This window comes from Mercenaria mercenaria, chromosome 2, assembly GCF_021730395.1.
Source record: "Mercenaria mercenaria strain notata chromosome 2, MADL_Memer_1, whole genome shotgun sequence".
Classification (NCBI taxonomy): Eukaryota; Metazoa; Mollusca; class Bivalvia; order Venerida; family Veneridae; genus Mercenaria; species Mercenaria mercenaria.
The window spans coordinates 17,688,390-17,706,638 of record NC_069362.1 but is presented as its reverse complement, the minus strand read 5'-3'; the positions used below and the strand labels follow the sequence as shown (position 1 = coordinate 17,706,638).

Genomic DNA, 18,249 nt, shown 5'->3' with positions numbered 1-18,249 from the left:
GAAAATTAGCTTTAGTTTAAATCAAATCCATTTATTAATATTATTAATAACAGATGCAAGAGACTAAAAGTGCATCTCAACTTTAACCTGAAATACTAAGTGAAAATTGGGAATAATTCATTAAAAATTGCTTGCCAAGATATAATTCATTAAAAATTGTTTGGCAGAGTTATGGATCTTGTGTCATCTGATGTGGGTGATAATGTGGTACAACTATTTTAAGTCTGAATCAGATTCATTCAGAAATAATAAAGATAGAGTGAAAAATGTATTTTTTTATTGAAATTTACAACAGAAATCATTTTTGAAGATAAATCTAAAACTAATCAAGATATTTTGAAACTCTCCGAGTTCTTTAGAATGTTATATGATATTAATTAACCCTCATCACGCTGGACACGATTGGTTCTGCCTTTACGACCAGTGCAGATCATGATCAGCCTGCACATAATTCATGCAATCTGATCATGATATGCACTTCGCAATTCAGTCAGTATCTTTTTGGTATGCACCTCTTTTAACAGTTAATGGTACTGTCCAAATTGAAAGATGGACAAGTTCATTATAGAAATTTAGCAGGGTAAGGGGGTTAATGAAGAGTTATTTGCATTTTCAGGATTCAAGGAAAATCCTTCTTACAGAAAAGGTGTATCAAACAGTGATCTTCAAATAGTGAAACTAACCAATTCTTCTGAGAAAGATTTGAAAAAAAAAAAGAACTATTTTGTTTAAACTGAAAATAAAATTACCAACTTGATTTTTTTCAACAACTATCTAACACTTTATTAAACTTAAACTTACTTGGCTGACTTACGATCCTGGACATATACCTTGCACTCTCTCTGCATGAAGTTCCCCTCAGCCACAAACTTTGCCAGTTTTTTCTGAAAATATCAACAACAAAACTTTTTCATTTCATACTTGCAAAGTTGTAAAGTATAAGCAATATCTTTCCTCCTATGGCACAGGATAAAAAATTTTATGGAATAAAAAGCAAAATTTTAACAATACTTTGTAGTATACTATAAAAAAAATCAATCATATTCATTTTTTTTTATAGCTTACAGAAGTTTTCATCTGTGGCAAGTCCACTTTAACAATGATCTTTCTGCATAAAATAAATCATAAATAGTTTTTATATTCAATAACAATGTTGTTAAAGCTTTTCATTCACAGTGTCCAAGTTTTCAAAATTGCATTCTGATTTAATAAATATCCTTCACTGAGAAAAAAAACAGAAGTGAAAACTATACACAACATGCGTTAAAGCCACAGCAACTGTTGTCATTTATAATTCAAAAGCAACACAATACTGTTGAGTCCTTTGAACAATAGATCTACATTATGCAGAAATATTTCCAGAAAAAAAATTACTAAGAAATCGTGTAATTCCATGGTTTGGGCTAAAGCAGCTATTTCTTGGAGATAAGAATTTGTGGAATTTTGAACACAAAATGAAAAGGAATTCTACTAGTTTTTTGGTTCTTTATTTTGTGGATTGACTCAACTACAAAAATTAGGCCTGCATGAATATTAACCCTTACTCTGCTATTTCTAAAATTAACTTATTCATCTTTCAATTTGGACAGTACCATCAACTGTTAAAAGGGTTGCTTACCAAAAAGATACTGACTGAATGGTGAGCAGTGTAGATCATGATCAGACTGCACGGATGTGCATGCTGATCATGATCTACACTGGTCGCTACGGCAGAACCAATCGTGTCCAGGATGATAAGGGCTGATGATTTCACAGTACATATACAAGTCAAGTCAAAGTGCACTTTAAAAAAATCTTGCAACAATCCCATTTGTGGAGAAATATTTGTGAACAATTCACTTTGAGATCAATTTCTTTAACAGTACTTACATTATCCAGCTCTTTATCCCTATTATGTTTGACAACTGATGGACAAACTGAAGACATCACTTTGTGAGGGGATTTCTTCAGCACAGTAGCAGTCATATTGGTTATACTCGAGCGTATATCCTTCGTTTTCTCATTTCCGAGAGTATATGTCCCGTTACTCTTTACTGACTCGTGATCAGACTCATTTGGCCTCAATTTAGATGGAGATCTTGTGTAAGCACTGTTGGTATATGAGTGAGATTCTGTTGTGTCATTCTGCAACTCGTCCCCTTTTTTCTTTTTACGTTTTCTACTCTTCTTCTTATGATGTTTTTCTGACTGTTCCCCATCAAAAAAATGTTCTCGCCTCTCATCAGATTGGTCCCTTTTCTTTGGTGGTTTTGATATTTTACTTTTCTCTCTTGGGGTTTTTCCTGATGGCTCATACTGACCCTTGAATGGGTCATCAGAATTCATAGAGGTTAGCATATCGTCATATGTGTTATGACGTCCAAGTCCGTATCTTGGTGTACGAGATATACTGTCTATATACGCATCTGAATACTCTCGCTCAACTCTTGGTCTCTCTTCCTCTTTCTTCTTCAACCTTAACAAAGAAATTAACAATTAAACAATATTTTTACACATAAAAACAATAAGTAATCATTTACTTAAAAACAGTTAATTATATATCTTCAGGTCAAACAGCCCTTTAATACCAAACAAACAAATTCAACTTCAATAGGAAAAATTATGACAAGAGGGCCATGAAGGCCCTGTATCGCTCACCTGACCTATTGACCTAAAGATCATTAAGATTTACATTCTGACCAAGTTTCATGAAGATACAGTCATAAATGTGGCCTCTAGAGTGTTAACAAGCTTTTCAGTTGATTTGACCTAGAGACCTAGTTTTTGACCCCACCTGACCCAGATTTGAAAATGACCTATAAATCATCAAGATCGACATTCAGACTAAGTTTCATTAAGATATGGTCATAAATGTGGCCTCTACAGTGTCAACAAGCTTTTCGTCTGATTTGACCGGGTGACCTAGTTTTTGACCCTACATGACCCAGATTTAAACTGGACCTTGAGACCTTCAAGATTAACATTCTGACCAAGATTCATGAAGATACAGTCATAAATGTGGCCTCTACATTGTTAACAAGCCTTTCCTTTGATTTGACCTGGTGACCTAGTTTTTAATCCCAGATAGTCCAATATCGAACTCGTCCGAGATTTTATTGAGGATAACATTCTGACCAAGTTTCATTAAGATTGGGCCAAAATTGTGACCTCTAGAGTGTTAACAAGCCTTTCCTTTGATTTGACCTGGTGTCCTAGTTTTTGACCCCAGATGACCCCAATACCAAACTCCTCCAAGATTTTATTGAGAGTAATATTCTGACTAAGTTTCATTAAGATTGGGCCAAAACTGTGACCTTTAGAGTGTTTACAAGCTTTTCCTTTGATTTGACATGGTGACCTAGTTATTGACCCCAGATGACCCAATATCAAATTCATCCAAGATTTTATTGAGGGTGACATTCTGACCAAGTTTCATTAAGATTGAGCCAAAATTGTGACCTCTAGAGTGTTAACAAGCTTTTCCTTTGATTTTACCTGGTGACCTAGTTTTTGACCCAAGATGACCCAATATCAAACTCATCCAAGATTTTACTGAGAGTAATATTCTGACCAAGTTTCATTAAGTTTGAGCCAAAGTTGTGACCTCTAGAGTGTTAACAAGCTTTTCCTTTGATCTGACCTTGTGACCTAGTTTTTGACCCCAGATGACCCAATATCAAATTCATCTAAGATTTTATTGAGGGTAACATTCTGACCAAGTTTCATTAAGATTGGGCCAAAATTGTGACCTCTAGAGTGTTAAAAAGCTTTTCCTTTGATTTGACCTGGTGACCTAGTTTTTGACCCCAGATGACCCAATATCGAACTCGTCCAAGATTTTATTAAGGGTAACATTCTGACCAAGTTTCATTAAGATTGGGCCAAAATTGTGACCTCTAGAGTGTTAAAAAGCTTTTCCTTTGATTTGACCTGGTGACCTAGTTTTTGACCCCAGATGACCCAATATCGAACTCGTCCAAGATTTTATTAAGGATAACATTCTGACCAAGTTTCATTAAGATTGGGCCAAAATTGTGACCTCTAGAGTGTTAACAAGCTTTTCCTTTGATTTGACCTTGTGACCTAGTTTTTGACCCCAGATGACCCAATATCAAAATCGTCCAAGATTTTATTAATGGTAACATTCTGACCAAATTTCATTAAAATTGGGCCAAAATTGTGACCTCTAGAGTGTTAACAGTCAAATTGTTGACGACGGACAACGGACCACTGACGACTGACGGAGGGACGATGGACACAGGGTGATCACAAAAGCTCACCTTCGAGCACTACGTGCTCAGGTGAGCTAATAAAAATCACCAGAATATGGTCCATTGCTGACACTAAAATAGCAAATCAAGTTCAAGCCTCCCATCTTCCTGGGTACCAGTAATTTAAACTATGTTGTAACATTCGAAGCTCAATGAGGCTCAGTATGCCATAATATTCAAGTCACTAGCAGACTCAATTATACCACAATATTCACTTCACAATCAATATGCCGTAAAATTCAAGTCACCACCAGCATGCCATAACATTCAAGTCACCATCAATATCCCATAGCATTCAAGTCACCACCAGCATATTCAAGTCAACATCAGACTTAGAATGCCATAATATTCACATCACCATCAATATGCTGTAAAATTCAAGTCACCAGCAGTATGCCAAAATATTAAAGTCACTAACAGTATAGCATAATATTCAAGTCACTGAAAGTGCACTGTAAACTTCAAGTGACCAAAAAAGAATAAAACAAGGCTGGATTTTAAGTTTCTTGATATTTCTTAATAGATATAACCACCTTAGAACTTCTGAAATTTAACTTACCTTCTGATTGGACTACTTTCGCTCCCTGTTACAACCCTTGTCATTTCACCGGAGCCTCTTTCTGGTGAACTATGAGAACTCCCTGCCACATTTTCACCATTGTAATCAAATGAAAACTGACTAGTTGTGTGTTTCTCTTCTTTTGGGCTTATCTGTATCTGGATGGACAGAAAAAGAGAACACTATTCAATCGGACATAAAAGAATACAAGTAATTAATAAAAGAAAATTCTAAATGATGTGAAATAATGTCAGCATGCCACTGCCTGACTGTCAAGAAATTTATTTATTCAATTTAACATATATCCTATCATATCCTTCTATCTGCTGAAATTCAAAAACATAGATTTGGAATGATGCACTTTCACTTAGTGAATAAATAGTAAAACTGTTATATCTCAACAAGTTTTTAAATCTTACAGAGAAAATTTTATCCATCTACACTGTACTCTAAATATCTGTAGGCATGATTCTTCAATAAGTTTCTGTGAATTTCTTATGTCTTAGTTTTATAAACCTACATTTGTACTTTACTGCTTAATCATTTCATTTTAGGTATTTGGCATAAGTATATAAGTAATGCGACCTTTGTATTATTAATATTTTATACTTCAGATTTTTTGTTGACTTGAAACAATTGGTATTTCCACTGATGTTGAAACATGAGATGTTAACATGCCTTTTCTATCTATGCCTTAAGCATTAAAAATGTATGTAGACTCTAGTCAAATTAAAATAAAACAAGAAACGCGGCAATGCCACGAAACCAGGTTTTCAACACTTTTCATAAGAATAAACAAGAGTGCCAGAATGTCACAATATACGCCCGTCACAGCAAATTTCTTTACTCTAGCACCTGTATTTGCAGATGTAATTTTAATTTTGTGGTTGTTTAGTAATCACTGTAATTCTTTTGTTTTTCTAAGTCCACAAAAAAACTCCTTACCAGGTAGAGATACCTTAAAATTCACCTAAAATTAGAAAGTAACAACTATGTTGTACCACAGAAAAGTGGTCTTGGTTTTTCCCTACGGTCAATTATAAAAAAAGTTACAATATAAGTTATTTATAGTAACAACTAAGGGAAGTTAATCTTAAAAAAAAAAAAAAAAAAAAAAAATACAAAAAAAATAATTTTAAGTCCACACAGAAATCCTTACCAGGTAGAGATTGGTCAAAATACACCTCAAAATTGGATGTAACATGCATGTTGTACTACAGAAAAGTGGTCTCGATTTTTCCCTACGTCTAGTAATGAAAAAGTTACAATATAAGCTATTTATAGTAACAACAAAGGGAAGTAATTCTAAAGAATGGAACTGCGCAAGACACTTCGTCTCATGATGGTGTATAATTGTGCCAAGTTACATCAAATCCCTCTATGCATGAAGAAAATATGCTCCGGACAAACTTTTCATTCTTGTATCCTTTGACCTCTAAGTGTGACCTTGACCTTAGATCTAGGGACCTGGTTCTTGCACATGACACTCCGTCTCATGATGGTGAACAATTGTGCCAACTTTCATCAAAATCCCTCCATGCATGTAGAAGATATGCTAACCCTAACCCTAACCTAACCCTAACCCTATTTTTAGTAACAATGACCTTGACCTTGATCCCAGAAACCCCAAAATCAATCCCAAGCTACAACTTTATATAAGTTTGCTATACACCAAGTTTCATCATGATAGCTCATTCCTAAGTTAAGTTATTGACCGGAAACCCTTTTTCTATTTTAAGTAACAGTGACCTTGACCTTGACCCCAGAAACCCCAAAATCAATCCCAGCCTTTGTCTTGATATAAGCTACATACATACCAAGTTTTATTCAAATATCTTTACTGAAACAAAAGTTATTGACCGGAAACCTTTTTTCTATTTTAAGTAACAGTGACCTTGACCTTGACCCCAGAAACCCCAAAATCAATCCCAGCCTTTGTCTTGACATAAGCTACATATGTACCAAGTTTTATTCAAATATCTTTACCGAAACAAAAGTTATTGACCGGAAACCCTTTTTCTATTTTAAGTAACAGTGACCTTGACCTTGACCCCAGAAACCCCAAAATCAATCCCAGCCTTTGTCTTGACATAAGCTACATATGTACCAAGTTTTATTCAAATATCTTTACCGAAACAAAAGTTATTGACCGGAAACCCTTTTTCTATTTTAAGTAACAGTGACCTTGACCTTGACCCCAGAAACCCCAAAATCAATCCCAGCCTTTGTCTTGATATAAGCTACATACATACCAAGTTTTATTCAAATATCTTTACCGAAACAAAAGTTATTGACCGGAAACACCAGTTTGACGCCGCCGCCGCCGCCACTGCCGCCCGCCCGCCCGCCCGACCGACATCTACCCCAATCTAATAACTCAGGTTTTCGTTGAAAACCTGGTTAATAAACAAGAGCTGTCTCCATAGGATGACACATGCCCCCAATGGCACTCTAAATGAATAGTTATGGCCGATGTTAGAGTTTAGGACCTTTGACCTACGGACCTGGGTCTTGCGCGCGACACGTCGTCTTACTGTGGTACACATTCATGCCCAATAATTTTAAAATCCATGCATGAATGACAAAGATATATACCGGGTACGCCCATCAATGCACTATCATAAAATATGACCTTTAACGTCTAAGTGTGACCTTGACCTTTGAGCTACGGACCTGGGTCTTGCACGCAACACGTCGTCTTACTGTGGTACACATTCATGCCAAGTTATTTGAAAATCCATCCATGGATGACAAAGATATGGACCGGACACAAATGCACTATCATGAAAAATGACCTTTAACGTCTAAGTGTGACCTTGATCTTTGAGCTACGGACCTGGGTCTTGCGTGCGACACGTCGTCTTACTGTGGTACACATTCATGCCAAGTTTTTTGAAAATCCATCCATGGATGACAAAGATATGGACCGGACACGAATGCACTATCATGAAAAATGACCTTTAACGTCTAAGTGTGACCTTGACCTTTGAGCTACGGACCTGGGTCTTGCAAAATTTAATTGGTGAAGGGTGGATGCACAAAATTATCACTAAGAAGTGCTTGGAGGCATCTCTAGGAATTTTACTCTTTAAACTGCACTTAGAACTTTTCCAGAAAAGCAATCAGAATTTTCAACAACTTCTTCACATATGTCTGTAAACATTCCTTAGATTGCTATGAAACGCACCCCGGGTCTATTAACTAATGGTCCTACATGCATGTTGGAAGCTTAAACATGACATCTTTATGGCTTCCAGAGGTTGTACAGGACACAATGGGACAAAGTGCTTCCTATCAAACTCCCTAAACAAGGTTCGGCAGGGGTATAAAAAACAAGAGCTGTCAACTATTTCAATACTGGATAGTGAAACTAGGCACATCTGGGGAAGCTGAAGCTGTCACTGAAGTTTTTAATGACTCCAATGTGGATGAAGATTGGATCTGTGTCAAAAGTATTAAGTAACAAGAGCTGTCTCCATAGGATGACACATGCCCCAGATAGCACTTAGAATGAATAGTTGTGGCCGATGTTAGAGTTTAGGACCTTTGACCTACGGACCTGGGTCTTGCACGCGACACGTTGTCTTACTGTAGTACACATTCATGCCCAATAATTTTAAAATCCATGCATGAATGACAAAGATATGGACCGGACAAGCCCATCAATGCACTATTATGAAATATGACCCTTAACGTCTAAGTGTGACCTTGACCTTTGAGCTACGGACCTGGGTCTTGCGCACGACACATCATCTTACTGTGGTACACATTCATGCCAAGTTATTTGAAAATCCATCCATCGATGACAAAGATATGGACCGGACACGAAAATTGCGGACAGACCGACAGACGGTTCAAAAACTATATGCCTCCCTTCGGGGGCATAAAAATATGATACTTATTAAAGAGATAATCTATTTTCCAATCAAGATATTGGTTAAGAAATGTTACTAAGTGTTGAAACTAAATAGAAAGTGGACACACTGGTCGAGAGGGCTAGGATGTTTTCCTACGGAGGTGAAGGCCCCAGGTTCGATTCCTGGCTACTCCCACTGTGCTGTGTCCTTAGGCAAGGCACTTCATTACGATTGCCTCAGTCAACCCTGAGGTATACATGGGTACCAGCAAATTAGTGGGGGTAAAGTATAACTGATTTTAACTGTTCTTAAAACAGGGTGGCTCAAAAGTTCTACAGAGCTTATGTTCATTGTTTCACAAAGCGACGGTAAATAAAATTTACCTTTACCTCTACATGTATAAAAATATTCTCAGGGGATTAATTTTAGCCTCATTTCTGTAATTAATTTTCTCAGATAATATATCAAACCTCACCAAAACTCTGTTATAATATAAGAATCTTTCACTGAGTGAAGGTGCAAGTTGAAATATCTGTTCTTCTGTTTATGTGGTAACAAGGCTCTGCAGAGTTACTGCAAAAACAGTTACCCGAGAGTCAGTTATTTTCTTGCATATTTTCAACCAGTGATACATTCTTTTTCTTTAAATAAAAGAATTAAAATAAAACGATAGATTTTCTTTTCAGCTTCATTTTCTAATAGTAGCATAGAAATTTAAGCATTCATTCATAAATTACAGTAGGAGAGTCCTCTTACAACCGGAGTGTAAGACAAGTTCTTCCAGCAATAGCGAAAACATGGGAAAATCTATCATTTTTATCGCAAATTACTGTAATATATATATATATACATATTATAGTAATATAGTAATATTTATAACTTCATACATATTCAATTTCTTTTAACTAGTGTAATGAAGAGGCCTTTCTAAACCTTGTCAAAAAAATATTTCAAACCTACAAAATTCATGATAGATTTATTGTTCTTCTGCTCTTCAATTCAATTTATTATTATCTTTTACTGTGTCAAGTTACATAAAGTTCCCTTCAGTGTAGTCATAAATTATTGCTTTAAAAGTTAAAAATTAAAGTAAATAAGTACAAAAAGATATCATCATTCAGGGCATAATTACAGTAATTGGGCTTTTCAATTTCTCTTGTTGGCATGCATAATAAATATATCAAGTTAAATTGTACATGAATCCCTTTCACTGGATTTCAAGTTATTCTTTAAAAATTAAAAATGTAAAAATATATGGAGACTATTTTACAGGAAAAGTAGTAGCAGTTACAAGATTAATGTCAACATTATATGAAATTATGAGCCTGGAGATTTATGCCAAGTTCCAATGCAATATCTTCTTTGATTTTAGAGCTATTCAAAGGCACTGACCTCCAGATATTGGCTAAAAATAATCTTTCTTTAAAACTGAAGTTCATAATTATGAATGGTCATATCATGAACATTTGAACAGGAATTTTTGTTTCTAAACTATCTAAAACAAGAGGACCATGATGGTCCTGAATCGCTCACCTCTTCCCACATGACCAAGTTTTGAGTATGACGTCGTTTTTTCTATTATTTGAAATAGTGACCTAGTTTTTGAGCTCATGTGACTCAGTTTTGAACTTGACCTAGATATTATCAAGATAAAAACTCTGACCAATTTTCAAGAAGATCCATTGAAAAATATGGTCTCTAGAGAGGTCACAAAGTTTTTCTATTATTTGACCGCACTTGACCCTGTTTCGAACTTGACCTAGATATCATCAAGATGGAAATTCAGACCAACTATCATACAGATCCCATGAAAAATATGGCCTTTAGAGAGGTCACAAGGTTTTTCTATTTTTAGACCTACTGACCTAGTTTTTGAAGGCACGTGACCCAGTTTCGAACTTGACCTAGATATCATCAAGATGAACATTCTGACCAACTTTCATAAAGATCCCATGAAAAATGTGACCTCTAGAGTGGTCACAAGCAAAAGTTTACAGACGCACGCACGCACGCACGGACGACGGACACCGCGCCATCACAAAAGCTCACCTTGTCACTCTGTGACAGGTGAGCTAAAAATGCCAAATCAAAAAAAAATCATGCCCGAGTTGGGAACTGAACCCGGGGCACCCTGGCAATAAAAAAGTTCCTGCATTCATAACCAATACACCTCAGAGGAAAATGTACGTGACAACTGTTAAATATGAAGATTTATAATTAAGGCAGCTCAGCTCTGGTACCTCATTACAAATGCTTTTCAATTTGAAATGGAAAAATTAGTAAAAACAACTAATTCTCATGTGTTTCCATAACATGTAATCTGTCAGTAACTAAGTTTTAAAGCCTTCTTATAGCAATAATTTCTTGATGTCTAAACATTTTTAGGTAAACAACAATTTTACCACATTTTCTCATTTTAAGAGAAGAACATGATTGTATTCTTTTTTCAAAATAAAAGGCAGAGTTTGTAACTTTATGTATCAATTTGCATTAAGGTTCAAAAGGTTTGTAAGATGTTTCAATCAAATGCATGAAAAGCTTGCAGAAATACAGAAGCAAATGTCAATTCAGGGACAATTCCAACTGAAACAAGAGGGCCATGATGGCCCTATATCGCTCACCTGTTATCATTGCACTTAAGGACAAGTCTTCAAGGTCAAAAGATCATAATAGAAATCAATCAAAAGAATTATGAGAAAATATAGTTGAAATTTTCTTTAAGTAACTTTAAAAACAAGATTTGAAAACTTTTTGTAGAGGTCCACTAGGCAATGCTACATGTCAAATATCTAAGCTCTTCTGGTTTATTTTTAGAAAATTTTGAAGATTTTTCTATGTACAATCAAGTAACCCCATGGGGCAGGGTCAATTTGACCCCAGGGGTCATGATTTGAATAAACTTTGTAAAAGTCTAATAGGCAATGCTACATGTCAAATATCTAAGATCTAGGCCTTCTGGTTTATTTTTAGAATTTTTTTTTAAGATTTTCCTATGTAAAATCAAGTGACCCCTAGGGCGGAGACAATTTTGACCCCGGGGGACAAGGTTTGAACAAATTTTGTAGAGGTCCACTAGGCAATGCTACATGTCAAATATCTAGTCTCTACGCCTTCTAGTTTATTTTTAGAAAATTTTTGAAGATTTTCCTATGTAAAATCAAGTGACCTCTGGGGCGGGGTCAATTTTGACCCAGGGGGTCATGATATGAACAAATTTTGTAGAGGTCCACTAGGTAATGCTACATGTGAAATATCTAAGCTCTAGGCCTTCTGGTTTGTTTTTAGAAAACTTTTGAAGATTTTCCGTTGTAAAGTCAAGTGACCCCTAGGGCGGGGTCAATTTTGACCCCCGGGTCATAATTTGAACAACTTTAGTAGAGGTCAACTAGGCAATGCTACATGTCAAATATCTAAGCTCTAGGGCTTCTGGTTTTTGAGAAGAAGATTTTTTAAATATTTTCTTATGTAAAATCAAGTGACCCCTGGGGCGGGGTCAATTTTGACCCCGGGGGCCATGATTTGAACAAATTTTGTAGAGGTCCACTAGGCAATGCTACATGTGAAATATCTAAGCTTTAGGCCTTCTGGTTTATTTTTAGAAATTTTTTGAAGATTTTCCTATGTAAAATCAAGTGCCCCCTGGGGCAGAGTCAATTTTGACCCCGGGGTCATGATTTGAACAATTTTAGTAGAGGTCCACTAGGCAATGCTACATGTCAAATATCTAAGCTCTAAGGCTTCTGGTTTTTGAGAAGAAGATTTTTTAAGATTTTCTTATGTAAAATCAAGTGACCCCTGGGGCGGGGTCAATTTTGACCCCGGGGTCATGATTTGAACAAACTTCGTAGAGGTCCACTAGGCAATGCTTCACACCAAATATCTAAGCTCTAGGTCTTCTGGTTTTTGAGAAGAAGATTTTTAAAGTTTTTCCTTTCGGTTGCCATGGCAACCAGTGTTCTGCATAGAATTCAATTCTTTGAACAATTTTGAAAGGGGGCCATCCAAGGAACATCCCTGTGAAGTTTCATCAAAATTGGCCTGTTGGTTTAGGAGGAGATGTTGTTTAAAGGAAAGTGTGGACGGACGACGGACGGACGGACAGACGGACGGACGGACGGACGGACGGACGGACGCCGGACGGTGAGCGATCACAATACCTCACCCTGAGCACTTTGTGCTCAGGTGAGCTAAAAAGGAGAAACATTTTGTTAAAATAAGTCAGTTATGAGACATGGTATGTGAACTTGTCTTATCATATGGGTTCAAATTATATTCAAGAAAATTAAATCAGGATAGGATAGGACAGGACAGGGATGTACAGGATAACGTGATTCTCTGTGATCACACAACATCTTTTCTCAAGCACACAACATCTTTCTCAAGCACACTACATCTTATTTCCACTGCACGACATTATCTTGAGCGTACATCATCTTATTACCAGATAATTTAATGCAAAAAGGCATAAGTGTGTGTCCTAAACATACCACCATATGACAGGAGTTTCTAAGGGTAGTGTACTAGCCATAAAAAATCTTTATTGGCATGAACAACAATAAATCAATGAATGAAACCTCTTGACTGAATAAATACTGAATAAATAAATGATACTGTAAACTCTGCTTTAAAAGTTTACGCACATATCTAAATGACTGTTTTTTACAAGCTGGGTTCACACTGGCATAAATTTTGTTACAACAGCCATTGAAAAGTTTAAGAGCACATTTAAAACAGTTGACTATTTACATGAAACTACTTCAGATGGTTCCTATTTTGAAAGAAAATACAAAACTTTAACCAGAATTTGCTAAGTCCAAAAGGGGACATAATTTGGCCAAAATGAAGGTCAGAGTTATGGGACTTGTGCTATCAACTAGTTTTATAACCCCGAAGACACATGTGAAGTTTCAAATCAATATCTGCATTAGTTTTGGAGATAAAAACTTGCATGTAAAACTTTAACCAAAATTTTCTAAGTCTAAAAGGGGGCATAATTTGCTCAAAATACATGTCAGACTTATGGGTCTTGACCCAGTGAGGTTGGTAAATGATCTAGAAAAAGAAAAAATAAGTTTCAAATCTATATGCCTTTTAGAAATAGCTGTATGTACTTGCACGCAAAACTTTAACCAGAATTTTCTAAGTCCAAAAGGGGGCATAATTTGGCCAAAATGAAAGTCAGAGTTATGGGACTTGCTGCTATCAACTAGTTTTATAACCCCGAAGACACATGTGAAGTTTCAAATCAATATCTGCATTAGTTTTGGAGATAGTAACTTGCATGTAAAACTTTAACCAAAATTTTCTAAGTCCAAAAGGGGGCATAATTTGCTCAAAATACATGTCAGAGTTATGGGACTTGACCCAGAGAGGTTGGTAATTGACCTAGAAAAAGAAAAAATAAGGTTCAAAGCTATATGCCTTTAATTGATGGCTGTATGTACTTGCATGCAAAAACTTAACCAAGGTGTGACGCCGACGCCAGGGTGAGTAGAATAGCTAGACTATTCTTCGAATAGTCGAGCTAATAAAAATATGTTGACCTATGTTGTTAAACTGACCTCAGCAACATTTGGCGATTGCCAGGACACTCTGGTTCCTAGCCCTCTACTGGTTTCCCTCTCTCTATCATCATAGTTGTATTGTTCCAAGGGGATTGGACTCACTCTGCCATGGTGTGGGGGTCTTGAAGCTCCTGCCCTGAACTCAGGGCCTATATTTCTTGACATCTGACCTGTACAAACAAAATATTGAAATAAGAAGTGCACATGAAGTACGCATTATGTGCAAATATTTTGTAATGACCAAGACAAGAATACCACAATGGGTTTTTTTTCAACAGCAAGTCTGCAAGTTCTATAAGGTAGCCAAAAAGAGTTGAAACCCCATACTTGGAGTCAGTGTTGTTATATTTTCTGGTCCTCTGGGATCATGGAGTCCATTCAACATTTCTGTATTTATAGAATTCTACTTAACTACTGCTGAGAGGGAGGGGGGGAGCAGGTGATGGTTGTTGCACACTTACATCAACTCTCATAAACAGATATTTCACCATTATGTTATTATCCTGCGTGGTGGTTTTCTATGCATCCAAAGGATAGTCTTGTAGGTTTTAAAAACATATATATTTACATTCGCCCTATTCTTTTCCACTGAGAATTATGAATGACGTTCATTTCGTATGAACAGGAAAAGGAAAGGCACAAACGTTACATCAACGCTGCTTAGTGATAACAGACCACTATTTTGACGACATGCGCATAAAGTCAGGGAGAACATTCCTTAGATGACAGCGCAGTTGTTCCATCTGGTGAACAGAATTGCTGGGAAGCTGACTTTAATGTTAAGTGCAACAAAATGTGTGTAATTTATAATGTAATCTTGTTAACAAATGGAAAGAAAACAGAATATAAATATAAGAAACGAAACTTTCTTTTGGTTTTCACGCGAAATGACTGACAGAATAGGATAGGCAAACTCAACATGAATTGCTAGTGCAATTCATGGATTTGCTGACCCTATTCTGTCGTTCAATTTGCATGAAAAAAAATATATATATTTCATTTCTTAAATATATCTAAGAGCCTAAAAATGGCAGCTGATTATCGTATCTAAAATACTATTCAGATATCACAAAAAAAGCTTTAAAAAACTAGATCTTACAACTTCAGTCTAAAACCTGTAAGACTAAATATACAGTTGAATATCGTTACCTCGATATCGGTTAGCTCGATACTCCGGTTAGCACGATGTGTTTGTGTCGGTCCCGATTTTTCCCTATTTATCTTAATGTAATTATTTCTCATTACCTTGATATGATTAGCTCGATATTTTGTTTAGCTCGATGAGATTTTTCAGTCCCGTCAACTTACCTGTACTGTTTTTACACCTGGTTTTGTCGATATCACAGCTTGTCAAAAAATATCCATGTTAATTGTAAGGTGTGAAAATCAACCTATTGTTGTCCGGCGATGTATTAATCATATTCAAGTTAGTTTGTGTGTTTTTTGTTTGTTTGTTATTTAATCTTTTATCCAATTTAAATGTCAGGAAGTTTGCATTTAATACCCAATAATTAGTATTATAAAACACCGTGCAAGCAGTAAAGCTGTTTCAAATATAACAACTAATTTGGGTGAAATATTTTCTGTCTGACGGAAAGAAAAAATCTGCCATTTAGGACTGAGTAACAATATGCATATTTAACTGTTTTTTTTTTTTGTTATTGAAGCACAGTCAAAATGACTACTCAACTAGGAACGTTACCGCTGCATTCAGACTTGTTTAGGGAAGGAATAAAAATGCTACTGTTTAAATGTATATTTTGAAAAATTAAAAAGTTGTATGTATGTATTTAATTAAGATGTTTTACTTGTAAATGAAATTAAAATCGTATGAACGTTTTATATATTTTCTTCCCCCTTTCAAACCCTCTGAAAAAAAGCATTGGATATAATGACAATATAGTCATCCAACACAAGTACAAAGAAGTTCCAGATAGTCGATATCGTTACGTCGAACTTCGGATACGTCGATGCAATTTTTACAGTCCCTTGAATATCGAGGTAACGGTATTCGACTGTATATGAGGATTATATTCGCGTATACAGTAAAATATTGCGACCTACCAGTTTTATTTCTCAAGTTTGTTGGTGAATATTCAGGTGAAGGTAAGTTGCTGGGTATTGTCTCTAGATTATCAAGGGTCCTTTCAGATGCAACACTTTCTTCTCTCTGGTATGGACCATGATTACTCATCTTAATATATCACACATCTGTAACAAAATATAAAACAGAAAACAAGTATTACAAACTGTCATGGAGAATTTCTTTTTGCTGGGTTTAACATTATAGGTCTTATGGCAACTTTCCAGCTCTGATGATGGAGGAAGACCACAGGTGCCCTTTAAGAAATTATTTCATTACGGGCAGGCATCTGGAACCACCGATCTGCAACCTTAACCTCTTGGCCATGGAGGACCCCACTGTCATGGAGAAGGTTTTGCAGTATACAGTTTATCAGACTAATTATCAGACTAATTAATGATTAAAAGTAAATGAATAAGAGGGTGTTGAAGGCTCTTAATCCAGTGGTTTTGTTTTATTTGTAGAAGCTTCTAAACGGTTGTTTAGTTGGGGCATTAGCATAGCCACGGTCGTTTCTTTGAAACGCTGTTGTCAATTTTTTGTCGGTTTATTTTTCAATTTTAAAAAACTTATTTCTCAGAAATTAGCAATGACTCGGTTGCAAAATTATAGAGTGTGAAACAAGGCCACCATGTATTGTTCAGATAACTTCCGCCTTTTGTATACAAGCAAGGACTGCCTGGGTTTCTGACCAGTACACCTCTATAGAATCTGATTCTAGAGGTATGGATCCGTACCTCTAGACAAGACTGTTATGGGCTTTTCTAGGGATACGGACCCAGGGGTTCCATTTGACCCGGGACCGGACCCGGGAGATTTTCAAAAGACGCCCAAAGGACCCGGCAGAATACTTGCCTGTGCGTCCTTCGGGACCCGGGGGCATTTTCCTTTGATAATCCTTTCTCTTATCATTAATTTCCTTTGGTAAAACTATTTCCACGATAGACACGTGTATTCAAAATAAACACTCGCGGTCATGCCCTCCTGCCTTTCTGCCTTTGATCTCTGCTAAATCCCGCCCTTTCTCCTGTAGACATGCCTCGCTGATTTTTTTATCAGCAAGTTACGTCACGGCGAGTGCACATAGGTAACAAGAATCAATGAAGTGTTGAAATTAATTGATAAAGCGAATCCTGTGTACTGTCAAAAAAGGCGCCAATTATTAAATTATCATAAGCAGCTGATTATCGAGCATGTGGAAAGTGCCCTGCAAGATTTTTTCATGCTAACTTTAAATTAGACCATTGTTTAGTGATCATATCGTAATTTCAACAAGAAACTTCACAAATTTTGATGAATTTCGAAAGCAAAAATAAGTTTAGAATGTCCGTTCACGGGTCTAATTACACCCGATGTCATATGCATATTTCCAAAATTCCTTAAAAAAACTGACTTTCAATGCAGTTTTTAATGATAAGTAGCATCATTAATTGGGGAACTTTCGCTGATTTAGCCCCTTTTTAAGTCTTTTATCTACTGATCAATATAAATAACATTTCACTGTAAATTTGAGAGTTTTTTAAACTCTGTAGTTTGTCAAATTGAAGGAACAACATATAAAAATTTTAAACTCAAAATGCTCACATGCGAGAAAAAGCTGCTCTAGGAAGGAAGAAATCCAAGAAATATTAAGTACTGGTTATATGAGGAAAGACTTTTTGTGTCAAGTTGTCAAACATTTTGCAGTAAAACAGTGCAAATATGTACTGTATTGTTGAAACATTGCACCATTTTTATCTATGTCATAAAAAGATAATACTACAAATGGAACTGAATAAACATTATTATTGTTATTTAATGCATGTAAGCAATGTCCTGTCTCACGTTTGCTGAGCTTCACCCAAAATTTTAAAACTTCTCCCTATTTCCACAGGAGGGAGAAGTCACTTCTCCCTAATTTTCCAGGCTAAGGTAGTCCCTGCAGTGTATTCATTTG

At 36.0% G+C, this 18,249-nt stretch overlaps 1 protein-coding gene across 4 annotated transcripts in view; it reads right to left on the bottom strand.

Annotated features, from left to right (window-relative positions):
• The window catches only part of LOC123562001 (transient receptor potential cation channel subfamily M member 2-like), a 98,817-nt gene that overhangs the window by 78,883 nt on the left and 1,685 nt on the right, over positions 1-18,249 (bottom strand). For all 4 annotated transcript variants that reach the window (XM_053531197.1, XM_053531203.1, XM_053531209.1 and 1 more), the window contains exons 2-6: positions 16,295-16,441; positions 14,228-14,400; positions 4,810-4,967; positions 1,870-2,455; positions 802-884 (exon numbers count right to left, since the gene is read on the bottom strand). In XM_053531197.1, coding sequence (XP_053387172.1) covers positions 802-884; positions 1,870-2,455; positions 4,810-4,967; positions 14,228-14,400; positions 16,295-16,424 — 1,130 coding nt within the window. In that variant the 5' untranslated portion in view covers positions 16,425-16,441. The remainder of the gene's footprint in view (positions 1-801; positions 885-1,869; positions 2,456-4,809; positions 4,968-14,227; positions 14,401-16,294; positions 16,442-18,249) is intronic.